At 46.3% G+C, this 25,196-nt stretch overlaps 12 protein-coding genes across 12 annotated transcripts, besides 37 other annotated features; all 12 read left to right on the top strand.

The window, feature by feature from the left end:
• Positions 1-17,081: part of a sequence feature (sequence corresponds to BAC RPCI93-29M18) that runs on past the window's edge.
• Positions 26-59: a microsatellite.
• Positions 147-213: a sequence feature (A-rich).
• Positions 386-408: a sequence feature (AT_rich).
• Positions 521-547: a microsatellite.
• On the top strand, positions 623-1,903 carry Tb927.4.1870 (serine/threonine protein phosphatase, putative; the record flags this gene model as incomplete). The annotated part of the gene is made up of 1 exon (XM_839244.1): positions 623-1,903. The coding sequence occupies one exon, from the start codon at positions 623-625 to the stop codon at positions 1,901-1,903; it is 1,281 nt and encodes a 426-aa protein (XP_844337.1).
• Positions 1,969-2,035: a sequence feature (CT-rich).
• Positions 2,066-2,097: a sequence feature (T-rich).
• Positions 2,098-2,125: a microsatellite.
• Positions 2,126-2,150: a sequence feature (T-rich).
• Positions 2,295-2,320: a sequence feature (AT_rich).
• Positions 2,429-2,450: a microsatellite.
• Positions 2,573-2,645: a sequence feature (A-rich).
• Positions 2,763-2,786: a microsatellite.
• Positions 2,896-3,008: a sequence feature (GA-rich).
• Positions 3,050-3,087: a microsatellite.
• Positions 3,282-3,304: a microsatellite.
• Positions 3,397-3,428: a microsatellite.
• Positions 3,508-3,532: a microsatellite.
• Positions 3,633-3,686: a sequence feature (AT_rich).
• Positions 4,217-4,252: a sequence feature (AT_rich).
• Positions 4,398-4,424: a microsatellite.
• On the top strand, positions 4,536-5,039 carry Tb927.4.1860 (ribosomal protein S19, putative; the record flags this gene model as incomplete). The annotated part of the gene is made up of 1 exon (XM_839243.1): positions 4,536-5,039. One exon carries the CDS (start codon positions 4,536-4,538, stop codon positions 5,037-5,039), a length of 504 nt encoding a protein of 167 aa, XP_844336.1.
• Positions 5,217-5,260: a sequence feature (GA-rich).
• Tb927.4.1850 (hypothetical protein, conserved) lies at positions 5,740-7,476 on the top strand (the record flags this gene model as incomplete). The annotated part of the gene is made up of 1 exon (XM_839242.1): positions 5,740-7,476. One exon carries the CDS (start codon positions 5,740-5,742, stop codon positions 7,474-7,476), a length of 1,737 nt encoding a protein of 578 aa, XP_844335.1.
• Positions 8,333-10,654, top strand: Tb927.4.1840 (zinc carboxypeptidase, putative; the record flags this gene model as incomplete). The annotated part of the gene is made up of 1 exon (XM_839241.1): positions 8,333-10,654. The coding sequence occupies one exon, from the start codon at positions 8,333-8,335 to the stop codon at positions 10,652-10,654; it is 2,322 nt and encodes a 773-aa protein (XP_844334.1).
• Positions 10,665-10,712: a microsatellite.
• Positions 10,955-10,978: a sequence feature (AT_rich).
• Positions 11,192-11,232: a microsatellite.
• Positions 11,249-11,270: a microsatellite.
• Positions 11,349-11,383: a microsatellite.
• Positions 12,052-12,071: a microsatellite.
• Positions 12,363-12,489: a sequence feature (CT-rich).
• Positions 12,605-12,656: a sequence feature (A-rich).
• Positions 12,844-12,864: a microsatellite.
• Positions 12,865-12,974: a sequence feature (T-rich).
• Positions 13,203-13,227: a sequence feature (AT_rich).
• Positions 13,643-13,665: a microsatellite.
• On the top strand, positions 14,147-14,455 carry Tb927.4.1830 (hypothetical protein, conserved; the record flags this gene model as incomplete). Its single annotated transcript, XM_839240.1, has 1 exon — positions 14,147-14,455. The coding sequence occupies one exon, from the start codon at positions 14,147-14,149 to the stop codon at positions 14,453-14,455; it is 309 nt and encodes a 102-aa protein (XP_844333.1).
• Positions 14,931-16,898, top strand: Tb927.4.1820 (selenocysteine-tRNA-specific elongation factor, putative; the record flags this gene model as incomplete). Its single annotated transcript, XM_839239.1, has 1 exon — positions 14,931-16,898. The coding sequence occupies one exon, from the start codon at positions 14,931-14,933 to the stop codon at positions 16,896-16,898; it is 1,968 nt and encodes a 655-aa protein (XP_844332.1).
• Positions 17,082-25,196: part of a sequence feature (sequence corresponds to BAC RPCI93-2L9) that runs on past the window's edge.
• Tb927.4.1810 (hypothetical protein, conserved) lies at positions 17,267-17,611 on the top strand (the record flags this gene model as incomplete). Its single annotated transcript, XM_839238.1, has 1 exon — positions 17,267-17,611. The coding sequence occupies one exon, from the start codon at positions 17,267-17,269 to the stop codon at positions 17,609-17,611; it is 345 nt and encodes a 114-aa protein (XP_844331.1).
• Tb927.4.1800 (ribosomal protein L3, mitochondrial, putative) lies at positions 18,683-19,972 on the top strand (the record flags this gene model as incomplete). The annotated part of the gene is made up of 1 exon (XM_839237.1): positions 18,683-19,972. One exon carries the CDS (start codon positions 18,683-18,685, stop codon positions 19,970-19,972), a length of 1,290 nt encoding a protein of 429 aa, XP_844330.1.
• Positions 20,061-20,096: a sequence feature (AT_rich).
• Positions 20,184-21,626, top strand: Tb927.4.1790 (ribosomal protein L3, putative; the record flags this gene model as incomplete). The annotated part of the gene is made up of 1 exon (XM_839236.1): positions 20,184-21,626. One exon carries the CDS (start codon positions 20,184-20,186, stop codon positions 21,624-21,626), a length of 1,443 nt encoding a protein of 480 aa, XP_844329.1.
• Positions 21,715-21,736: a sequence feature (AT_rich).
• Tb927.4.1780 (hypothetical protein, conserved) lies at positions 21,891-23,033 on the top strand (the record flags this gene model as incomplete). The annotated part of the gene is made up of 1 exon (XM_839235.1): positions 21,891-23,033. The coding sequence occupies one exon, from the start codon at positions 21,891-21,893 to the stop codon at positions 23,031-23,033; it is 1,143 nt and encodes a 380-aa protein (XP_844328.1).
• Positions 23,739-23,975, top strand: Tb927.4.1770 (hypothetical protein, conserved; the record flags this gene model as incomplete). The annotated part of the gene is made up of 1 exon (XM_839234.1): positions 23,739-23,975. The coding sequence occupies one exon, from the start codon at positions 23,739-23,741 to the stop codon at positions 23,973-23,975; it is 237 nt and encodes a 78-aa protein (XP_844327.1).
• Positions 24,465-24,938, top strand: Tb927.4.1760 (hypothetical protein, conserved; the record flags this gene model as incomplete). The annotated part of the gene is made up of 1 exon (XM_839233.1): positions 24,465-24,938. The coding sequence occupies one exon, from the start codon at positions 24,465-24,467 to the stop codon at positions 24,936-24,938; it is 474 nt and encodes a 157-aa protein (XP_844326.1).

The raw sequence follows: 25,196 nt of genomic DNA, 5'->3' as shown, positions 1-25,196 counted from the left end.
ACATTTGTTCAAACGAGTTGTTCCCCTCTTTCTCTTTCTTTCTCTCTCTCTCTCTTTCTGTTGAAACCCACTTGTTCGTGTTTCTCTCCTTTTTCATTTTGATTTATTTCATCATCATTGCCATTTGTTTGCATCTCTTCTCAGCATTTTCTTCTTTCCTTTTTCTTTCCCTTTTCTTTTCTTTTTAATTATTATTATTTTTTTTTCTTTTTTGTGCCCTTCCCTCCCCCCAAACTTCCTGTTATTTGCTCAGTTTAGAACGCATCACCTCTGGTCAAGAGGGGGAAACTTGTCCGTAACCCTTCAGCTTTTGTCACGCCCCGTGCCCGTAGGGAAGGGGTGGAAAGTTGAAAAGGAGAGCAAAGGAGGAGTTTAGAGCAAAGGGAAAAAATAAATTAATTAAAATAAGAAGCGACAGTAAAGCAGGGAGCAAAAGTCGGTAACTGAACGTCGTTGGTTATTCATTAATAAAGCATCCTCCACTCCGACGCAGTACCACCTGTATCTTACATCTACACATTATATATATATATATATATATATATATTAGACTTAGCCACGCGTATTGACACATATTGGGCACAGTGGGTGAGTGATTCAAACGATAAGTACTCTACAACATATGCAAGAAGAGGAAGGGAATTTGGAGGAACTGGTGTACTTTTATCCACCAAGCACCACGCCACCTGCTGTAGGAAAGTACACACAGCTGATTTCGGACCTACTGCAAAGTGTTTCCATCGTTGATGCACTTCCCCGTGGCGCTGCGCAGGCCGGTATTTTATGCCAAGACACGAAGGAAGTGCTTGAAAGTGAGAACACGGTGCTAGAGATTGCCATACCACGACAAGACAACTTGGTTATTGTCGGTGATATTCATGGTCAATTTGCAGATATGCTCAGTAATGTACTCTCTATTCAGTTAAACCTCAACAACACTAAGGCAACGGACGGTCGCGGATCACCTTCCACAGAGATATACAAGTTTCTATTTCTCGGCGATTATGTGGACCGCGGGCCTCAAAGCCTGGAGGTCATCACTTTATTATTTGCACTAAAGGTGGAATACCCCGAGCACATCTTCTTATTGCGTGGCAACCACGAGGAGGCGCAGACATCCCGCCTCTATGGTTTCTTTCAGGAATGCAAGTCTAAATTAGAGGGGACGGGAGATCGCGGGCCAGCTAGCGTGGATATAACGAGTAGCACATGGCTTCAATACAACACTGTGTTTTGTTGGTTGCCATTAGCTGCTGTTGTGGCCTGTCCTTCAGGTATGTTCTTCTGCACTCATGGTGGTCTCAGCCCTCACACCTTGTCAGTTCCACTATTGAGATCACTCCGCCGTAATGAGTACGGCATGGTGGATGATTTTGAGGACACATTTTATACTCCAACATCGAGGGGGGGCGATGACATGTTGGAGGGCCCTGGAGCGAAGGCTCGCCTCGTGATAGATGGTTTATTGTGGTCCGATCCGGAAGACCAAGTTAGTGGATGTCAAATGAATAATCGGGGCTGCGGTTTCATATTCGGGCCAGACGTCACGAGGTCTTTCCTTGACCGCAACTACAGTTATGGATTTCCTCCCTCGAAGAGGCAACTAATAGGAGAGATGAAACCTGGAATGCAATTCATCCTGCGCGGTCATCAATGCGCCCGTGAGGGTTATATGTGGTGTCACGGTGGTCTCGTATTAACTCTTTTCTCAGCCCCAAACTATTGTGGAATGCATGGTAATAAGGGGGCGGTGGCACTTCTACGAGGGCAGGTGCAAGCGGGGAAAGATCGTGTGGAATTGGAATTTAACGTTTACGATACGGTCGTGAGGGGGGGAAGTGACAATCTCGTTGCGTGTTTGAGTCCTTTTGCCTTCGCACATTACTTTTCAGGTGACAGTTGAAAGATATGAGTCGGGCGTTGAGGGAACAATTGTTAGACACTTGAGATGAGTTGATTGGATGCTGTGAGGAGAATGGGAACAAAAGGAAAGAGAAGAGAAGAGAAGAGAAGAGAAGGGATGGGAATAAGAAGAAGTCATGGGGAAAGGGAAAACGAAGGTTTCAAAAAAAAAAAATTAAATAAAAGAGGGGAAAAAATAATAATTATAATAATAATAATAATAGGGGGAAAGGAAAAGAAAAGAAAGGTGAGGCATGACAAAAAGAATATAGTATGTGGCAAGAGGCGTACAAAAAAAAAAAGAAGGGAGGGAAAACAAGCATCAACACATTGATGTTGACTGTATGCGAATACATCGATACATATAAGTAAGCATATAAATACAAGTATAGAAAATTTTTTTTAATTTTTTTTTTTTCATGATGGGAATACGGCGCGCCGAAGACGGAGAAAAGACTAAAAACCAGTAAGCCACGCAGAAGAGAAAACCAATGAAGAATAGGGAGAATAAAAGGAGTTTGGAGCAGGTGGGGTGGGGTGGGGTGGGGAGAAAAAAAAAAGGAGGGGAGGGTATTTAACTCTTTTTTTTTAAAAAGGTTTTTCTGCAGCAGAGGCCAATGAAAATCTTTTGCTTTAGTAGTATGACCAAATGCTTTTTTCAAGTTTTGAATTTTTCTTTTTTTTTTTTTCAAGTAGTTATGTCTTCTTTTTTTTTCCTTTTTCTTTTCATTGTTATTGTTATTGCTGGTGGCTTGGGAGGTGCCTCTTCAACCATCACACGAAATCATGTTTCATCCGGCCAACGTTTATTCCTCTTACCTCCTTTTTTGCTGATTCCGCCCCTCAATTTTTTTAAAAAAAACAACAACAACAATAACAACAACCATGTTTTACCTTTTCTTCATTGATTACGAATAAATAACTCGGTAATGTTTTTGTTGTTGTCGTTGTCTTTTCCATTTCAAAAAATATTTTCCCCGAGATCCAACTCGATTGCTATTGCTATTGCTATTGCTTCTGCTTTGTTGTTTTGTTGTTGTTGCTGTTTTTTTTTTTTCTTCCTCCTTTTCATTCTCGTTCCTTTTGTTCTTCTTCTCATGCTTTTTGCATTTTACAACTTTAGCGCATGAGGGAGAGGGGCGGGGTAATATATATATATATATATTTATTTATTTATTTATATATTTGAAAGCATTGAGCACATTTTCTCCGGGTTGCGTCGTTGTTTACTTTTGGTGCTGTTTTTTTTTTGTTTTTGTTGTGAGGTGGTGGGGGGGGGGGAGGGCCGTTTTCAACTCAGTCTTTCTCTGTTATTATTGTTATCGATAGTAATAACACCGCTGCCTTAATTAAAATGCAAGAGGGGGGGAAAAAAAAAGAATAAGTAAATAAATAAATAAATGTTGCATACATAGATATATGAAAAGTTATTTTCCACGTTACTTTCCCATCCATTGCTTCCCGTGTACGCAAATATGCAATTCAAAAAAAAAAATATATATATATATATACATATATATGCATATCATTTCACTCTTCTCCATCTCTTTCCTTCCTTCTCTCCTTGTTTCTTTTTTTTTTTAAAAAAAACTTAATTCAAAAAAAATACATATATATATATACATATATAAAGAAAAGATAAAAGAATTATGTTTATTACCATGATGATGATATCAGTGAGAGGTAGTGATGTTAACTCATTGTTATGGTTAATTTCTTGTTACTTCATCTAATTTTTTTTTTTTTGAAGAAGAAAATTAACAAAAAATAAAAATAATAATAATCTCGTTATTATTTCCATCTGGTGGTTGAATTTCTTTCCGTCTTCAGGGAATGCAGTCAAGTTGTGGCATTAGTTCAGATAATTCCGCCTCACACACACACAAACACATAAACACATTTCCTGAATTTATTAGTTAAGTAATGTCGGATGGAACACTGTTTTAGTGTTGAGTGTTCGTTGGATTATGATGGGTGGCGCATGTCTGTTTTTTTTTAAATATATATGCATATATATATATGCTTCGTCCGCTCTGGCACTTTTCCTTTTCTTCTTCTTTTCCCTCTTCCTCCGTGTGTATATGTGCAATTGTGTTTGTTTAAAGTTTATACCAATTTCACTGCCGTGTTCCCTTCTCTCGTTTGTTGTTAGTGTTATTTTTATTGGTGGTGGTGTTACCATGCCTAATCCTTCCCCCTCCTTTTCCTCTCCCCCTCTTCTCCGCCACCAAAAAAAAAAAAGAGAAAAAGTAACAGCGTTATGATGATATATTTCTATCCATTTTGTCTTTGTTTGGTTTAAATATCTGCCGTCAAAATAAAAGAAAAAAGAAATATATATATATATATAGCCCTCGTCGTATTCGAGTTTCTAATCCCTATATATAACATGTTATTCCTCCTCTTGCGGTATGCGTATCATACTTGTAAGTAAATGTGTGCACATATATATATATATATATCTTGCTAATAATTTTGCTACTTTCCCCACCCCATTTGTTTGTTTGTTTGTTTGTTTTTTTTCCAATTCCGCAAAAAAAAAACAATAACAAAATAAAAATAAAAGAGAGAAGTTCTCGTCTCGCAGCTCGCGCATCTTTACACCGTCAAACCCGAGTTTAACAAGCAAAAAAATGGCTGTCGCTCGCACAAAGGCTAATTCCAAGATCCGCCGCATCGGAAAGAAGAAGGGCGCGACTCTGCGTGATGTTCACCCATGGCGCTGGGTGAAGATCTGCAGCCAACATTTCAAGCAGGAGGGTAAAATGATGGTACCAAACTGTGCAGAAATTGTCAAGACTTCACACGGCCGCGAGCGCGCCCCGCAGAATCCCGACTGGTATTACATCCGTTGCGCCGCTGTGCTCCGTGCGGTGTACCTGCGCCCTGGTGTGGGATATGGTGGCCTCAGTAAGCGCTTCTCCAGCAAGAAAAACCGCGGAAGCCGTCCTGAGATTACAACTCGCGCTTCAAAAGGTCTCCTTCACTGGTGTTGCAAGAGCCTTACCAAGTTGGAATTGCTTGAGAAATGCAAGGGAGCTGGACATCGTGTTACTAAACTCGGTCGCAAGGTGGCAGACACCATTGCCTTCAAGATTGCCCTCCGCAAGATGGGCGCTGAGACAAAGGCAAAGTAAAAGAAGGCGCTGTTGGGCATACATACATGGAATGGCCAGAGAGGGATAAAGAGGAAGGGGAAAGGTAAAACAATAATAATGAGAAGAAGAAGAAATGGGTAAGTGAAATAGGTAAGGAATATGCGTGTGTGTGTGTGTGTTTGGGGGGGGGGAGGAGGAATACCAATCACTGAACGTTCCTTCCCTTTTTTTCTCTCCCTACTTTCTCTCTCTCTCTCTTTTGGCTTCTTTCCTCTTTGTTGCCGCTTGCACTGGTCCCCATACCTGTACGGGGTAGTATGATGGAGTAAGACTTCTCTTAATTACTTTTCAATTTTATTTTTTGTTTCGGAAAATAATTTCACAAATAAAAAAAAATCACACAAAAAACGTACAAAAAGAAAAAAAGAAGAAATGTGATTCCCCGTCCCGTTGACCGGGTCAGTGTTGAATCACATTTTTTTTTTTGTTCTGTTCGTTATGCAGTGAGGACGACTGTCATCCTTTACTCATTAATAAATCCTTTGCCCCGTTTTATGTTGTTTCTCTTGCCTTGTATTTTCCCGCGTTTACGTCGTGGGTTGTGGAGTCCACCCGCACCAGGACAAGAAGGTTGGAGTAAGGTAAGATAAGAAAGGTAAAAGTACAACAAAGGGAAGTAAGAAAAGCATATTAAACCCGATATAGGAGATTGCAACCCACACACATACACACACACACAATGGACTTTGATCTACTGTTGTTCCTAAAGGAGATTCAACTCCAACATGGGCTGCGTGCCGAGGACTATGCACGTTACCGGTGCTACACCACGAATCGGCTCTCAACACTTCGTAGTCAGCTTGGAATGCTGCAGAATACAAAGAAATTCCAACAGAAGGAAGTTACGCCTCATAACGCGACGAAGCCCGAGCACTTGCAACTGCTGATTCTCTGTGCAGAGAGATGTTGGGCGGCTGCGGAAGATATGCAGGAGAAACATCGCACCGCCAGCAGTGCTGAAGGGACCGAGGCAAAGCCTCCTGGCGGTATTCCACCGAAATGTCAATATAGGAAGCGGCTGAACAAGTCGGTAAAGTGGGCTACGAAGCTGCAGGCCATTGCGCAGGTTGTTGCAAATGAGAGACTTCAGAAAGAGGTTTCGGCTTACGTACTGGAAGTTAAGGGACGTGCGGCTGCAGCACATGGGCTAATGGCAGAGGCGAGGGACCACTTCCGTGATTCCCGTGAGCTGTACTACGAACTGCGGAAGTGTAGCAACCCTGAGCAGCTATCGCTTATCTTTTCGAAGGTAACGGAGTTGGACGATCGCGTGGTGTTCTGCATGCTTCGACTGGGTGAGGATCCCTCGTCGTACAAACCAAACCTTAGCCTCGAGGACACTCCCGAAAGCATTGGCGCCACTACCATCGAATGGAATAACCGGCAGCTAAATGTTGCCTCGATTAAAGTGAGGGATGCGTTGCGGGGTGCACGGGCGGTCAATGTGGAGGCAGCAAAGGCGAAGGCGACTGAGGCCAGTTCTCTCATTCCCGTCGGGCTTCAGAACCGAGCACTCGACCTTATGGACCGGCGCATTGGATCTCTTAATGACGCCTTAGCTCATGCCCGCAAGGACTTGAGAACGCTTTCGGATGAGAAACAAAAGACGGAGCTACAACTTTTGGTGCATTACTTGATATTCCAAGTCTCATACGAAACGTTGCAGCGTACTCTTTTCATGGTGGAGGTGCACGCGCGCCGTTTTCATGCAACGGAGAAATGCCTTAGTGGCAATAACGTTGATCGCAGCGCCCGCACTGTTAGCGTAATTTCCGGAGTTGGCACTGGTGGTATTGCTGGTGGGAAGAGCCGAAAGGAAATCCAGCCATCGCAATACGCCTCTCCCATGGAGATTGTTCGCCTCTACGATGCGGCGTTGGAAACGATTGGAGATATGGAAATGCTACCCGGTGTCGATGGTCGATCTGACGTGGAAGAAAACTCTGCCTTATGCCGTGCGGGCAAACTCCTGTATTTAGGGGAGAGCTGGCGCATTACGAAGGAGAGCGAGCGGGCTCAAAATTGCTACAAGGCCGCTCTGTCAGTTCTTGACGGGATACCATCGACACCAACTGTAGAGAACTTGCGCCTCCTCGTGGAGAAATCCGCACTTCGTCTCGCCTCATCAACTTTGTTGTCTTCCGTGGCGGGGATTGGAGAGGAAAACAAGAAGCGACAGGCCTTTGTGCCCTACCTTGTAGATGCGGGTGATGAGGTGGCAGTAGCGCACAATGTCATTAAGTTTCCACCAGATTATCAGGCAGTGCCGTGTAAACCTGTTTTTGTGGATATTGCTTCCACGTATGTCGACTACCCAACAAGCGAGGCCCCCGCGGCCGCCGAAACAAAAGGAGACGGGGCGGAGGCCGCCGATGAGGGGTCGCGTTGGAAGTGGAGTTGGGGTTGGCGTAAGTAAGTATGTCTATTGGTGTTTGTTTCCATTCGCTGTCCTTTCTTCCCAATCCTCATGCTTCCCTTCTCTGCACGACGCTGGGTTAATTTAAAAAAAAAAAACAACTGAGGTTTATGTGATACCCGCGACCAGGACGCAAGAGGAGGGAAGACGTCAGGGAAGTGGCAACATTGTTATGGAAAAATGAATGAGGTGAGTGGTGTCGATTAACCTTTTTTTTTTTAGTCCGTGGACCACTTTTCTTCACTTTCTTTTGGCTTTGCCTATTCTTTGGTACTCAGTGGTGCGTTAAGTATGGGTGGTGAAGTTGTGAAGCTCGCCTTCGGTCCCTCCTCACCTCAGCTGGAAGCAAAGAGGGACAACAGCGGTAAGGGAGAGGGGGATGCAAACGTAAAAGGATTTATTACTACCTTAAGTTTCGTTCAACAAGTGGTAGGAAGAACGTATGTGTAACGTTGCTCCCAAACTGGTAGCGTGGGACAACTTTCCCACACGTGCTTTTTGGTATTTCGCTTCTAAAACTTCATCATTCTCTTTTCTCTGCGCGTAGAGCTCTTTTTTTTTTTTTCACTCCCCTGTTTGGACCAACTCCATCCACACAACTTGTTCCACACGTCGAGGTAGGTAGGTAAACAGATAAAAGGGAGGCACAAACATACGTAACTTGGAGGGGCTCTGTGAGCCGCAGCCATAATTAATCACGTCGACCCGTTCATTGGAGGAGGCGAGGGGTTAAGTAACAGAAAGTAGAAGTTATAACAACAAAAGTACTTAAGTGTGAGTAGAGGTAAAACAAAAGAAGGAGAACAGAGAGAACTTTAAACGGTGCAAACAAACTGGTCTGTACGAATATAGTAATATGATGGTAGAAGCAAAGGTGCAGAAAAGTCTTATTAACAGTGAATCGCTTGCGGGGGCGGCCCGTGGCACGGCGTTGGGAGACGCCAGGGAAGAGGATCCAGCCAATTGGGCGCCCTCACCACCACCAAACAACCAGCGGGAGTTTGAGTTCCCGGAAGATGGTCTTTCGTTCTCCTCAAAATTTGACAGCGGGAATTTGATTCAGGTTGAACGCACGGGACCTTTTCGTTACCTGATGTACACTGCTCCCGACTGTGGTAATTCCCCTCAGCAAACCAACAACCGTCAGTGGTTTCACTTTGCCATTCGTGGTGGAACCAAAGGTTGCGTACTTGCTTTTACCTTTGTGGGTATGATGCACTGCAAAATGTTTACATACGGTTGGATGCCCGTCGTCTCCGTCTGCCCAGGGAAACCGCAGTACTGCCGCCTTCCCGGTCGTGCTATCGTTACGCCATTAGAAGTGATGCCACCAACGCCCGGCTACCCGGGATTTGTGTTAAAACCTTGGGCAAAGAAGGGAGGTGACGGGGAACCGGAGGCGTACGGTGGCGATGAGGATGCCGAGGCGAAGGGTTGCTCAGAAGGTGGTATGCCAGAAATTAACGATCTAACGGTTGCTGGTGGGCAAACAGGAACAAAAAAGAAAAAGAAGGATCAATATGTCGCAATGAACTTAACATTCGATGTCCGCATTGATGCTGAGACACCTCTCAAGTCACCATATCCGCTAGGTCATCCGCAATGCCCAGCTATCTACGTGGCCAGTAATCATCCGTATTCCTATACAACTCTGCAACAAAACATTAAAGTTTGGAAGCAGCTGGCCTCTGGAATTATGGATACCACGGATGTTAGTGAACTGTCTGGAAGCGGCAAGGCTACGCCCTATACTACAGACGTATACTTCTCTCATGAGATATTGTGTAAGTCATTAGATGGATTGAACGTTGATTTGCTTACCATCACGGACTATCTTGGTGTTTCTGAGAAACGTGTTCCTCTATTTAGCAACGGTGAGGCACCGTATTCTTCTGTACGGGGTGAGACGTCCCGCCCTCACTTGTTTTCTGGAAAGCTCGCTGTTGTTCTCACGGCGCGTGTGCATCCGGGGGAATGCCCGTCGAGCCACATGATGCACGGCTGCATTGAGTTCCTTCTTAACAAAGGTGACCCGCGTGCAGAAGCGCTGCGTTCACACTTTGTGTTTTATATTGTGCCAATGATTAATCCCGATGGTGTAGCACGTGGTCACACACGCGTCGACACAGAGGGTGTGAACCTTAACCGCGCATATAGAACACCATCTAAGCGTCGTCACCCGGCACCGTATCATATTAGAGGTTTGTTGGATTCCCTCAGCGAAACAAAGGGGAAACTCGCCTTGTTCATTGATATGCACGCCCACTCCAACAAGCGCGGGATGTTCTTCTATGGGAACTCGATGGATGCACCGGAGCTGTTGCAATGCCTCTTGTACACAAAGCTTGTGTCCTTGAATACACCTTACTTTGAATTTCAGTCATGCAACTTCTCTGAGGCGAACATGTTTGCTACGGGAAAGACGGGTGAGGGTCGCGACAATTCTAGCCGAGTGACGTTATATCAAAGAACCGGTATGATTCATAGCTACACGATTGAGGCTTCTCATGTCGTGGGAAACGCTCTTAACGGTGTCGCAGCTCTCATGAATTCACCAGTTGAGGAGGCTGAAGTGCAGCAAAATGGGACATGTCCTCGGTATACCACTGCAATGTTTGGAGATGTTGGAAAGGCACTTCTTGTGGCACTACTTGACTTGAAGGGATGGAACCCGATGAGCCGTCTAACTGCAACTGCGTACCATAACCCAAGAGGTTTACTGATGGCTCTGCAACGGCAGTTACAAATAGAAATAGCGGAGCGTTACTTCAAGTTAGCGTTCATGAATGGTGGTCAGGTAGCACTCGCGCGTGACTCCACCGGTGACCCACTCGTTACTGTGATGGATGCGATGAAGGCAGAAGAGCTTCCTGAAGCGATCACCATTAAAGATGGTCGGGTATTTCCGCCTCTAACGGTTAAGGGGGTTCCGAGTTTTCTTCCATATGATCAGGCGGTTCAGTTGTTGTCACACACTCACCCATCGATGCCGCCTCGCTCATTTGTATGCGGAATGGTGAGGCGGGCAATGATAGTGTCAGGAGGAAGTGGATCAGGTCCTCTACGCTCCTTTTGTAATCCCAACACCGGCATCGTAGTCGCTGGAAGCGGCACCAGCGTTGCAACTGCTGCAGGGCGGAGGGGTCTACTGGGGGCCAATCGTACTTCATTCTCTTGAGCCACGGGGGTTATTATTATTATTACTATTATTATTATTATTACTATTATTATTATTACTCAGATGATCGCCGTGGTGGTGGTGGTGCGAAAGAAAGGGAATGGGTTTTCATAGTTTTTTCTCCCTCCCTTTTTTGGGGGGAGAGGGGGGGAAATGCAGTGACTGAAAATATTGTGGGGAGGCGCGGGTACGTTGGAGGAGGTGTGTGCGGTAAGAGATTTGGTTTTATTGGGGAGGAGGAGGCCAAAAAATAAAAAAAGGAAACTGTTTTGTTTCCTATTCGTGTTGTTGTTGTTGTTCTTTTTTTTTTTAATTAAATTTAAACTTCTAACCTCTTTTTGTTTTTTGTCCTTGTTGCTGAGCAGCTCATCGTTTTCCTGCCACCTCCGGTCACATGTACTGATTCTGTAGCTGTTTCTTTTGTTTTGTTTTGTGTTTCGCACCCACTAACAAGTGGAGTGTCCGGGATCACTTCCCCGCGCAACAATATGGAACGAAGAAAAAAAAAAGATCACATGTGTTTGGCGGGAGGTCGCATTGCTGTTGTTTGTTATTGTGTTGTTGTTGTTGTTGTTGTTTTTTTTATAGGGAAGGTTGGTTTGGTTTGGTTTGGTTTCCACTTATTCAATGCTGAGTTAATCAGCATGTATGTGATAACTGCTCTGCCGTGTTTGTGCGCACGTACTCATACATATATATATATATATATTTATTTATTTATTTATTTATATTGATTTGAGTTCATCGGCACAATGCGTCGGAACAGTTAGAAAAAAAAAATATGGTGTGAAAAGAAAAACATGCAGACCGCATCTCGCATCTCGCGCGCAATTCAGTGCGATGTGTCTTCAGGTCTCTTTAAATTTGATTTTGTTTTTGTTTTTATTTCGTTTTTTTGGTCGTATATACGCCTCCTCGGCACCACTCACCGTCGAGTGTTTTCTTTCCTTTTGAATCTCTCCCTGTTTTTTTTTCCTGCTTTTTATGTGCCCCCCCCCTTTTGTGTCTCGGTTGGTTTTCCCCTCCTTGATGTAATTCGTTTTCGTACGTTTATGTACATTATCATCGGTGCTTGTGCGTGTTTGCGTGTCTGCATTATTTATTTCTGCATGATTTGACTCTGAAGAAACGAGCAAAGGAAAGGAAAACAAAAAAAAATACAAAAATTAAACAGGAAACGAAAACCCCGCCTGCTCCATCTCTTTTTTTTTCCTTTCTTCCTTTTTTTTTTCTTGCACTTTCCTGTTTGTGCTAACGTAAGAGGGAGGAGTTAAACGTATATATGAATACATTCACCTATACATTTATGCGTGAAATATATTTGACGGCTCTGGTGGTATTTTCCCCATACCCCGCCTTTATTTGATGCATAGCCGCAGGTGTATAAGTGTATGTGTTATATATATATATATATATAACATGGGCCACAGTGATGCACAGCTAAATAGATTTTTTTTCTTTTTAAAGAAAAAAAAAAGAGAGAGATGTGGGGACGGCCACTGCAAAGCGGGCCACTTAATGGACACGTACGAAAAAAAAAGAAAAAGAAAAAATAAACACGAAGACCCCAATGCCACTTGAATGAGGATATTTCTCGTTTGCCGTGATGAGTTTGCTTTTTTTTTCTTTTTTCCTCTCTCTCCCTTTTTTTCCAATGCACATCGATATTGTGGTGTTATCGTCGCTGCTTTTTTAACTCATATGGCTCAGAAGAAATAAAACAGGAAAAGAAAAAGCAAAAAAAAAAAGAAATAAATAAATAATAAGGTGTGGATTCATGAGAAGAAGGAGGAAAAAAAAGAAGGAAGAGTAGGATGAAGAAAAGGGGGGAGGAGTGAAGGATTTTGCTGCCATGAGGAAAGGTGTGGTCAAAAGGGAAGGAAAAGACAAAATGGGGCGGCACGGTATGCAATTTTTTCATGCCTACTACGCCTGTGGTTGCGCTATAAGTTTTTTTTTTAATTTTAATTTTTTTTTTTGTTACTATTCTTCTTTTTATTTTAGCCATAGATAAAGTTTGTTTGCCTTTTTTTTTCCACCTTATTTTTGCTTATTTATTACGTTGCGATCCGTGCCACTCTTTGGTTTGTTTCCTCTCCATGGTCATGCTTTATTTCTCGTGTGTTGGGAGGAGGGGGAGGGAGAAATCCATTAAGCCGATTAGGAGGAGAACTGCTAGGAGGGGGGAAATATATATATATATATATATAAAAGGGAGGAGAAAATAACTCAAAGAAGATAAAAGGAAAAAGAAAGGAAGGATAAAAGCAAAGCAAAACAAAAAATAAATAAATAAATAAAAACAAAAACAAAATGAGAAGTCAGAGGTGGGAGATGAGAGAGTAATTACTGGAACCCTGAAAGGCGCAGCACCACCTCATATATCAGCACTTAACCCCCTCTCTCCTTTACCTCCCTCCCTCCCTCTCTGAATCGTAACGGAAGGGTCTGTTCACACTTTTCTTTTTTCATCATTACACGGCCTCTGTGAAGTTGCAATTCATGTTGAAGAGGAGGAAAAGTGAACTTAGAACAAAATACGTTTGCCTATATTTATTTATTTTTATATATAAGCTTACGAACATATGTGGCCTTCTGGGCGCCCGTTTGCTTGTGCGCCATTTCACATCTGAGCGGAATAAGTTTTCAGTGTTGGAGGATGAAACTGAGAGAATTATTGGTTTTGTGTGTGTTCGTGTTTGTGTTTGTGTGAAAAAAAGATGGTTACAGGCTAGGCTCGTTGTTACTGCACTTTTTGTTTCCGCATCCGCCGGCACTCTCTCTCTCTACCGAATCCTTTTATTTCGACCGGAACCGCACTGCTTTGTTTGTTTGTTTGTTTTCCGCATGTTTATACTTCATGTTCATATTCATATTCTCTCTTCCCCTGTTGCCCTATTTCCTAGGTTTTTAAGGTTACAGTTACTTTTACATTTACATGCAGCACCTGATTCCTCGCAGCAACACAAATGTATGTGTTTGTTTTTGTACATATATATATATATATATATGTGTGTGTGTGTGTTTGGTGTCTGGTGTATTGGCATGGAGAGAAGTGGAGTCGAATTTTAAACAAACTCGCCTGGGCGCGGTTGGATTTAAAAAAAATAGTGAGGGAATTGTCGAAGGTTCCCTGCGAATCGAGTAAACGGCCCCCAAAATGGAACCCTCCCCCCGCTCCCCCCCCCCCACACGCGACGGCTGATTGACGTGACGTCATTTCTTTTACCGGTGAATCTTCGATTTTCCTCGTTTTGGTTCGCCGCCCCTTTTATCACGTGTAAATTTGTTATGCTACCCCTCACCTTCACCTCCAAACATTGTTTTTCCACATTTGTTTTCCTTCTCTCGAACCGTTACGGTAACGTAAATATATTAGTAATAGCAAAAAGGGTGACCGTTACTTGGTTTTATTCGCAGTTTTCCCTCGGGGTGTAACATTACCTTTTTTGTCTATCTTTATAATCGTTTCTGTGGCTTAAACGCATTATAATGTCGAACCACAACCACATAACAGTGCAGTTCGCAGGAGGATGTGAGTTACTTTTTGCTAAGCAAACAAGTCTTCAGTTGGATGGCGTTGTTCCCACGGGGACGAACCTCAATGGGTTGGTGCAGTTACTCAAGACAAACTACGTCAAGGAAAGACCGGATCTTCTCGTGGATCAGACGGGTCAAACGCTCCGTCCGGGCATTCTTGTGCTGGTGAATTCATGCGATGCAGAAGTTGTTGGTGGGATGGACTATGTGCTAAATGATGGTGATACCGTTGAATTCATCTCCACACTGCATGGCGGATGAGGATGCTGAGTGATAAGTTGTGTTTTTTTTTCCTCTTTGTCCTCATCGTTGTTGTGTTTTACTTTGGTTCCCCACTTTCCCCGCCATGAGTGGCTAATTTTTCTCATCGTCATGATACCCCTGTCAGGTGAGTGTCGGATGGAAATGATGCTGTAGCACACGTTAACGAGTCTATTTAAAACGATACGGAATTCTCGCAGCAGGAAATAGAGCTACTGTTGTTGTTGTTGTTTTTGGTTCCCTTTTTTTTTGTATGTCTAATATGGACATCGCTTGATGCTACTGGTGTGCACTTCATATGAACAACTCCTTTCATCAACTTTCCCTTCCCCTACGCTTCATATTGGGTTCCTTTTCCCTCCCCACTAGTCTATTTTTGAAGCGCAACTAACAGCGGGTGAAGGTTACTTCCCCACCCCTGTTGAAAGGAGCTCCGCTGCATGCACAGCAACCTTGTGAGCGTTGACCAACAGGAATGACAGAAGTTAATGATGTTGCCTCTGTAAACATTAACATCGGAATTCTAGGTCATGTAGACAGTGGAAAGACATCGCTTGCACGCGCGCTTTCATCAACTGCTTCAACAGCAGCATTTGACAAGAGTCCTGAGAGTCAGCGCCGAGGCATAACACTCGACCTTGGCTTTAGCGCCACTTGCGTTCCTACGGAGGGCATTGCGCCGGATTTGTTTAACGCTGGTATTCAACAGGTCCAATGTACTTTTGTTGATTGCCCCGGACACGCATCGCTCATTCGTACTGTATTGGGAGGGGCGCAAATTATAGACATGATGATTCTTGTCATTGATGCTTGCAAGGGTATACAGACGCAGACAGCGGAGTGCATAGTGATTGGCGAGGTCCTGTGCAAACCACTCGTCCTTGTGATCAACAAAGTTGACGCTATCCAGGGGTCTACGAGCGAAGAGAAGCGGGCAGCAATCGATAAACTGCGGAAGCGCCTGCAAAAGACATTCGAACGAACCAGATGGCCATCTGTGGCGATGGTTGAGGTCGCTGCCGCACCGCGTCGCGAAGAGTCGGGTGGTACAACGTGTGAGGGCTGTATGATGAGTCCAATCAACGTGGAGAAGGTGTTACCGGCCGTCCTGAGCCTTGTCGACGCGGATACGATCAAAAGAAATAAGGAAGCTCCGTTGAGGCCGGAGGACTTTGTGATGATGGTTGACCACTGCTTTGCATTGAAAGGCCAAGGTACCGTGTTCACCGGCACCATTCTCCGCGGACAGGTAAGCGTAGGGGACAGCGTTGTCATTCCTGAGTCTCATGTGGTAAAGAAAGTGAAGGGGTTGCAAGTGTTCCGCAAGCCCGTGCAGATGGCCCGCCGTGGTGACCGCGTTGGACTCTCTGTTGTACAGTTTGATGCTGAAGGAATGGAGCGCGGTTTGCTTTGTAGTGCGCTGCAGCAGCAACAGCGGCAGCGGAGCCGCGCAGACCAGGCGGTTCATCCTGTGCCAGTGTTTGAAAGTGCCTCTGTGATGGTTGCGGAGGTTAGTCGTGTTCGGTTCCATCAGCTGCCGTGCAACGTGCACACCAAGTTTCATATAAACATTGGTCACTCTACGGTGATGGGAACCATGCGGTTTTTCAGTCGCCCGACTGTTTGCCTCCCCAGCGACTCGCAAGCTGGGGAGGAATTAGCGGAGGAGCCCCCTTTCGACCTAATGCAAGAAAGTCAGTACGTGGAGGAGTTGGGTGAGGAGGCGTTCATCACGTTTGAATGCCCTTCCGAAGACAAGCATCGGTGGCCCGGCCGACCCATCGCTGTCAAGCGTGGGCCGTTGACATATTTCGCCATCGTACTGCTTGAGAAACCCATCTTGGCAGCTATTGGGACCCCACTAATAGCGGCCCGACTTGACGTGGAACGAGAAAACATGTGCCGGATAGCACTCGCGGGGCGCGTCCGTGCGCTTCTGCATGATGATAAAGACGATGCCGTGATGTGGCGGTCGATGCCCATCGTTCGATACAAGTCCCGGTCGTTAGTAGTGGAACGCGTGGTGAGTGACAGGTCGTGTATTGCCAGTGGCGTCGTTACTTCGGAGATGCATGAGGCTAGGAGCGGTGGTGGTATGAGCACCAATAAGAAGGAGAGGGATACGAAAGTTAAGGATGCACTTCATGCTGAGGTACAGAAATTCATTGGGCTTACGGTTTACTTTCGGCCAACGAGCGGGGATGATGGATGCTGCGTTAATGAGAACGGGCCGGGGGGCTTAAGGGAAGGCATCATTGACTCCGCGTTCGGCAAGACGGGGAAGGTGAAACTGGTATTCAAGGAACCCGTATTCGCTGTGGACGACCGAGGGGCGGAAGCCGGTAAAGGAAAGCGAAACGAAGTGATCTTCCTTTCTGAGGGCGTTGTGGAGCTCACGCTGAAAAAATACCCACTTGCACTCCACAGTCAGCTTCAGCAGTAGTGGCCAGAGTACAGTCACTCTATGGTGTTGTCTTGTATACTTTTCCCTCTCTATGCTTTCGCCAGTCATAACCATTTTAATTGTTGCGTGTAAAACCGAATTCCGTTTAAGCGGTACACAACTTTGACAACTTCACGTGGACAAATGGTCACAGAAGGGTAATTTTTCAGTGTTACGCCTCCCGCTCGTCTCAATCGCTGACTTTAATTCCACTCTCCCCCCCCCCCACACACACATATATATGTATTTACACACATGCTCATGTTGACACGTGTATATCTCAGAGTGGAAATAGGGGATACAAAACACGGCCAACCACGGCAGCGACAAGGGGAGAACCGGAAGCAACTAGCAAAAGGAGAGGAAGAATGCTCTCCTCCACCGCCTTGTTGTTGCGTGGCCAGTACAAGACGCGTCTCAAGAAGCGTATGGTGGGTTTCATCCCCAAGGTTATCCCCAGGAAGATAAAAAACAATATGGTAGCACTGCGCAGTGAGGCAAACACCGGGCACATGGAGGGATACCTCAAGACGGAGACAGAGCGACTAGATGCTACAGGGCGAAAAGTGCAAAAGGTGCTCTGGGATCCAGTGCTGCAGCGGCACTGCTTGTTCAAGGAAACGAAAATAAAAGGACCATTCATGACCAAGTCGGCGATAGCGAAGAAGGTGGATTTCCCCATTGGTGGTGCGGAAAAGATGTTGAAGAAATAAACAGCGCCAGTATGTGGTTGAGCAGTGCGCGTGCCGAAAAGAGCAGTGGTGGAAGTTGGCGGCGTGATGGGAACATGCAGCCTCTGGGCACGTGGTTGCTGATTACGACAAAAATGAGATGTGAGTTGTTACTCATTATGCAAGGACGAGGTGTAACCGATCGTTGCGAATTTTTTTTTTTTAGGTGGCGCCTCCGTCTGCCATGATGAAATCCCCAATACATCTCTCTGATAATATCCGTCCGCGAGTGCGCGTGAAGAAAAGCGCGACAGCGGCGTTAGCGACGTTGCCTGTGATGGGTGCATTTTCCACGATCCCGGTCTTGCAGGTGGCATCATACCCTTATCGGTAAAGTTGTAACTGTTTTTCGGTCCACAACGTGTGTTACTCTTTCACTTCTCGACAACTGTGCTCTCAACTGCAATTGCCGTTTGGTCGAATGCAGTTAAAAGGTAGTAAGGGTATGAAGGCATGGTGAGTGATCGCTAGTTACAACGAACCCGCATATTAGAAAATGCGGGTTGAAAGCGCCCAACGTTTAAGACGATGATGGTCTGTTTTGCTACTAATATTTGGTGGGCTTGGGGGCGTGGAACTCCTGTAAGCAGGAGTTGGATATGTCTACCAAGTGTTCACCACACCTGGTAATGCGATGCCAACACCACTTACAATGAGATACTGCTGTACTTGACAAAGGCCAATCCATTAAGTGGCTTGCTGGGAGTATATGAAATACATAATGAGCCTCCCGTCTCGAAACACATGCATCCAAGAATTTGAAGTGCCGAAGGGACAGACAACACAGCAAACAGATCTAAGCATCGGTTAGATGAGTAAGATACACTACAACCGCTTACTCACATTTCTTTCAAAACAGCAAATGAATACCCAACAACACAAGGCGCCGGTGCTGACTAGCGCTCACCGCCGCTTACTCCCTTTATTCTTATTAACCGCACGCTTACTTTTCCCCCTTTTCTTTCTCTCTTTTCTTTATCTGTAATTATCACTTTTACTTTGTTGTCACATATAATTGCGCGAATTGCATTAGGAACAAGCGAGCACACCAACATGTCTCACTGCAAGTTCGAGCACCCCCGTCACGGCCATCTTGGGTTCCTTCCCCGCAAACGCAGCCGTCAGATTCGTGGCCGAGCACGTTCTTTCCCCAAGGATGATCCCTCACAGAAACCTCATCTCACCAGTTTCATGGTGTACAAGGCTGGTATGACGCATATTGTGCGTGATGTCGACCGTCCGGGGTCAAAGGTGAACAAGAAAGAGGTTGTGGAACCAGTGACAATTCTTGAGGCACCGCCGATGGTTGTTGTCGGAATTGTTGGCTATCGGCAGACACCTGTGGGCCACAAGACGATTGGCACCGTGTGGGCACACCACACCAGCGTGGAATTCCGCCGGCGCTTCTACAAGAACTGGAAACAGTCCGCACAGCTCGCCTTCACGAAGCGCAAGCAGTTCGCTCGCACAACAGAGGGACGTCTCGCTGAAGCACGGACGTTGAAGGCATTCGAAAAGAAGGCTGACATCATCCGTGTGGTGGCACACACGCAACTCCGCAAGCTGCGCAACAACCGCGTTGGTGTGAAGAAGGCTCACGTAAGCGAGATCCAAATTAACGGCGGCACCATTGCGCAGAAGATTGAACTCGCCAAATCGCTACTTGAGAAGGAAGTTCGCATCGACTCTGTGTTCCAACAGTCGGAGGCATGTGACGTGTGCGCTGTGACTAAGGGCCATGGTTTCACTGGTGTCGTGAAACGTTGGGGTGTTGCGTGCCTACCACGTAAAACTCACCGTGGTCTACGTAAGGTTGCGTGCATTGGCGCATGGCATCCGTCTCGTGTCATGTACACCGTTGCTCGTGCTGGTCAGCATGGTTACCACCACCGTACACACCTCAACAAGAAGATTTACCAGCTCGGTCGTGCAGTTTCCATGGAACCCAACCAAGCCACAACTGCTTATGATCTTACCGCTAAGACCATCACTCCGATGGGTGGTTTTGTTGGCTACGGTACTGTCCGCAACGACTACGTGATGCTGAAGGGTTCTGTTGCCGGTCCTCGTCGCCGTGTCATCACACTCCGTCGCCCCATGGCCCCGCAAACATCGCGCAAACTCACGGAGAAGATTACGCTGAAGTTTATCGACACAAGCAGTAAAATCGGTCATGGTCGATTCCAGACGAAGAAGGAAAAGAGCCAGTGGTATGGTCCACTCAAGAAGGATCGCATCCGCCGCGAGGAGCGCCTCCGAAAGGAACGTGCTGCCCGTGCCGCGGAGCGCAAGGCGAAAGGTGGCGCCACCACAACCGCAGCCCCGAGGAAATCGAAGAAGTAAGCAGCTCACCTGTTGGTTTTTCGCCCGATTTTACAGCGAGTGTGCCTTCGTATGGTCACTGTGTGCTGATAATTTGTTCCACATAATGTTTTAATTTTTGTTTTTTAATTTTTATTTTATTTTTCTTCTGAAAATTTGTCGGGTAGTTATTTTCCTCTGTACAGGTTGTAGTGTGTTGGCTACTTCCTTGTAGTAGGTCGCCAAATCTTTAATGCTGACATTGCTTAATTTATTTAGGCTCATTAACCGCACGGTTACCTTTTCCCCTTTTCTTTCTCTCTTTTCTTTATCTGTAATTATCACTTTTACTTTGTTGTCACATATAATTGCGCGAATTGCACTAGGAACAAGCGAGCACACCAACATGTCTCACTGCAAGTTCGAGCACCCCCGTCACGGCCATCTTGGGTTCCTTCCCCGCAAACGCAGCCGTCAGATTCGTGGCCGAGCACGTTCTTTCCCCAAGGATGATCCCTCACAGAAACCTCATCTCACCAGTTTCATGGTGTACAAGGCTGGTATGACGCATATTGTGCGTGATGTCGACCGTCCGGGGTCAAAGGTGAACAAGAAAGAGGTTGTGGAACCAGTGACAATTCTTGAGGCACCGCCGATGGTTGTTGTCGGAATTGTTGGCTATCGGCAGACACCTGTGGGCCACAAGACGATTGGCACCGTGTGGGCACACCACACCAGCGTGGAATTCCGCCGGCGCTTCTACAAGAACTGGAAACAGTCCGCACAGCTCGCCTTCACGAAGCGCAAGCAGTTCGCTCGCACAACAGAGGGACGTCTCGCTGAAGCACGGACGTTGAAGGCATTCGAAAAGAAGGCTGACATCATCCGTGTGGTGGCACACACGCAACTCCGCAAGCTGCGCAACAACCGCGTTGGTGTGAAGAAGGCTCACGTAAGCGAGATCCAAATTAACGGCGGCACCATTGCGCAGAAGATTGAACTCGCCAAATCGCTACTTGAGAAGGAAGTTCGCATCGACTCTGTGTTCCAACAGTCGGAGGCATGTGACGTGTGCGCTGTGACTAAGGGCCATGGTTTCACTGGTGTCGTGAAACGTTGGGGTGTTGCGTGCCTACCACGTAAAACTCACCGTGGTCTACGTAAGGTTGCGTGCATTGGCGCATGGCATCCGTCTCGTGTCATGTACACCGTTGCTCGTGCTGGTCAGCATGGTTACCACCACCGTACACACCTCAACAAGAAGATTTACCAGCTCGGTCGTGCAGTTTCCATGGAACCCAACCAAGCCACAACTGCTTATGATCTTACCGCTAAGACCATCACTCCGATGGGTGGTTTTGTTGGCTACGGTACTGTCCGCAACGACTACGTGATGCTGAAGGGTTCTGTTGCCGGTCCTCGTCGCCGTGTCATCACACTCCGTCGCCCCATGGCCCCGCAAACATCGCGCAAACTCACGGAGAAGATTACGCTGAAGTTTATCGACACAAGCAGTAAAATCGGTCATGGTCGATTCCAGACGAAGAAGGAAAAGAGCCAGTGGTATGGTCCACTCAAGAAGGATCGCATCCGCCGCGAGGAGCGCCTCCGAAAGGAACGTGCTGCCCGTGCCGCGGAGCGCAAGGCGAAAGGTGGCGCCACCACAACCGCAGCCCCGAGGAAATCGAAGAAGTAAGCAGCTCACCTGTTGGTTTTTCGCCCGATTTTACAGCGAGTGTGCCTTCGTATGGTCACTGTGTGCTGATAATTTGTTCCACATAATGTTTTAATTTTTATTTTATTTTTCTTCTGAAAATTTGTCGGATAGTTATTTTCCTCTGTACAGGTTGTAGCGACGTTGTGTACTGTTTCCCGTTTTAAGCCTCTTCCTTTCGCTTGTCATTGCAATATTTGATTTCGCTTTCAATAATTTTTTCTCATATATCTTAAGTCTTTGGTGATGCATAAGCTGACTCAGCTTCTGAGGTACCGCAAAACCGAAGACGAACTTGTGGAAAGTCCGTCAGTTGACCTGACGTTAAGTTTCTCTGCCGGTGGATGGCTTCAGATGTATCATTTTGGCGGAGCTCAGGCAATTGTCGACAGCGGGTTGCTGGAGAAGCTGGCTGCAGAGGGGAAACGTGTTAGGTTCTGTGGATGCAGTGCCGGATCGCTAGCGGCAACGATGCTCGTGTCAAAGATGCATTGCTTTGAAAAGGTCCGAGAGCGGGTCATCATGTACGGCGAGCACTACAGGTCTTCATGGATATACCTTTTTTGTATGATCAATTATCTGAAGGATTCGTTGGATATGTTTGGAAAACACATGAGGGATCTGGAAAATAATCCCGAGCTAAATGGAAAGTTGAACGATGGGTCGCTAGAGATTTATGTCACTAAACTCCCCTATATAAAAGGGAAGGTGATAACTACCTTTAAAAACTACGATGAGATCGTGGAAAGCATGCTCGCATCTTGCTGCTTGGCGCCACTAGTGGGCATGCCGTTCAAACTGAGGAGTACCGGCGAGTGGGTGTGTGACGGCGCCCTCACAACAGTAACGCCCCGCATGGGCGAGCCCAGCACCATCACCGTGTCACCCTTTTACTACAGTTCAGCAACCATACACCCTACCGTTTTTGTCCCTGTGTGGTGGGGACTTTGCCCTCCAGCTGAGGCAACTCACCGCGATCTCTTTACATTGGGATATAATGACATGCTTAAAGGACTAATGGCTTGTGGGCACGTCTCAAAGGAGGTGGGCGAACCGCTGCTAAAACCAGATGTGAGTGGTACCTTCAAAGATATGAAACGAATCGGGATCTTTCACCATTGGGCGGGTCGACCTCTTCTGCTGTTTGTGCGCCTTGTGGTTTGTTTTTTCATATACTTTGAACTATGCCTTGCGTGCATGGCTTGTATTATGCGTTCCCTGCTACGTGTTGACCGCGAGCCGCTTCGCAATATGCGGGCCAATGTGGTAAACATGTTGACATTCAGGACGCTTCGCCGCCTTTTGTTCAACCAAGATGTGCAAGGGAGCGATCAGCACCTCGAGAGGACCTCGTGCATATTCCGGGTCTTCAGACCAATTGTATTGTAAGCTGGGAGAAACGATGAGCGGTGTGACGCCGTGTGGTAGCGGGAGCGGCATGTTAGGGTCGACAAACTGGTGCATAGAGAACATCATATATCCATATGTGTGTATTCATGTCCATATTTGTTTATTTTAATACAGTTGTGGAAAGCTCTGCTTCTGTATGGCGTGTGCGTGTTTTAATATTTTATGGAGAAATGATCCAACAGGGGTCCCACTTCGACCGGTGTCTGCACTTGATTCCCACTTTTTCTCCCCCTCCCCTCTTTATTTTCCTCTCCTTCTTCCCTTTTGGCACAGTATTATTGCTACCTTTCTGTATTCTCTTAACAGATGCTTATTTGCGTGCCTGATGCATTGCCGGTCAGTTATTGAGACAGCTTCTGAGAGGTTTCCTCGCATTGGTATAACTCCTTTCTACGGTCGCGTTTCGTAGTGGTTGGTATTCCTTCCGAGTGGTGTGTGGGGTACCCCTTAGTTCCTTCATTTTCTTCTGTTTTTTTTTCTGTTTTTACCTTTAATTTATCTTCAGTAAGGGAGGCGAACAGAAGAAGGAGAGCTCATAAGCCCACCGAAAGAAAAAAAGGTAAAGTCTGCGTTGAGAGGCAGAGATATCTCTACCTTTTTCGTGTATACCTTCGCACGTGTACTCAATACCCCTTAAATAAAGGAAGGTTTGACTGTGCGCGTCCGAGCTGCGCCTGAGCGAAAATGTTTCGGGTTTCCAGACGGATGCTGACGGGCGGGTTTGAGGGCCATAAACCCGGGATGGAGAACAAGAGCTTAAAGGACAAGGCCAAGGGAGAGCTAATTAAGATGTTGAAAATTCAGCTTGTGTTGGTACCGCTGGTGGTAGGATGGGTAATGATTATGTACCCGCAGCCGTCCCCTGAGGAGGAAAAGCGGCTTCGCGCCGAGTACGAGAAGAATGCCGGATGGAAGACCTAAAGAAAAGGAAGGATCAAGTGAAGCTAAACGGTGCGAGCATTACGTAGGGGGGGGGATGCGTGAGATGGGTTTGGAATCCGGTGAAACCATACTGAAGGGATGGAAGTACCTTCGTTGTGGGCACGGAGTCCAAGGAGTATTTTTGCATCTTCCATTTTGGGCATTACCCGTACTCATTTGTGCGCGCGGTACGTGTCTCCACAGACACGTATGTGCTCCTTTCAGCACTGCATCCTCACCATCACTATGAACATTTCGGTCCTCACTCTAAGCGCATAACCGCGAAGTTGCAGCGCCATCGGCTACTTGTGGGCTACCTTCTGAGGGTTAACTTCTTCTTTTGGCGAGTTTTCCCTCCCCCTTAAAAAAAAAAAAGAGACACACCCTTTCTTGCACATTCTTACCCTTCTCCACTACCTACTACTTCATTTGTAGCTCGTCTGCCAGCCCTTTTATCCATCCTGTGGAGAAGAGGGGGGCGCTGGGAAAATGTTGCGGTTGACACGGCCATTTCTGTTCATCACGAAGATTGCAAAAATATCGCGACCTCCCGCTAGCGGATATGAAATAGCGGAGTTGCCAAATGAAAAGGTTTTCACAGATTTCCTCGATCATCACAAAACACGTTGTGTAGTTGCGATACTTCACACAGGCAGCCTCCACAGGCGGGTAGGCGATGGTGCGGAGACGTCCATAGCGGAGGATCCCTTAACGCGTAGTTTCATCTCTTCCATCAATGCTGTGAATTTGGGGAATCCAAATGAGGTGAAGCTCGCACTGGTGCCGGGGCCGCGAGCGAAGAAAATGGTGAATGAGTATGGTGTCCTCACTTTTCCCACGGTGCTTATCTTTTTGGATGGAAAGTGTGTGGAGCGTGTTGTGGGAGCGCGTGTGCGAGAAACTGCTATCAAGTCACTCTTTACACTACGGAATGCGGGACGTAACATTTTCTCTCGTGAGTGATTGCATTAAGTGCATTGGTTTGGTGTGTGTTTGATAGTGACGGGAAGGGATGGGAGTCGCGTTCGTATGTTCCGAATGTGATACTCGATATTATATTGTGAGCTCTGATGCAATCTGCAGCGGCACAGTAGCGGTAATATGATTTTGTGCAGGGATGAACCGAGGGAAAGGAAAGGGAGCAGTGCGGCGTAGCGGGGTGATGAAGGTTTGTGCCTTGTGCATATGCGTGCAGGAAATCGGAATCACGACTGAGGAAAT

This window comes from Trypanosoma brucei, chromosome 4 (assembly GCF_000002445.2).
Source record: "Trypanosoma brucei brucei TREU927 chromosome 4, complete sequence".
In the NCBI taxonomy this organism is placed as follows: domain Eukaryota; phylum Euglenozoa; class Kinetoplastea; order Trypanosomatida; family Trypanosomatidae; genus Trypanosoma; species Trypanosoma brucei.
The sequence above is the reverse complement of the archived record's forward strand: the minus strand, read 5'-3'. Positions and strand labels throughout refer to the sequence as shown.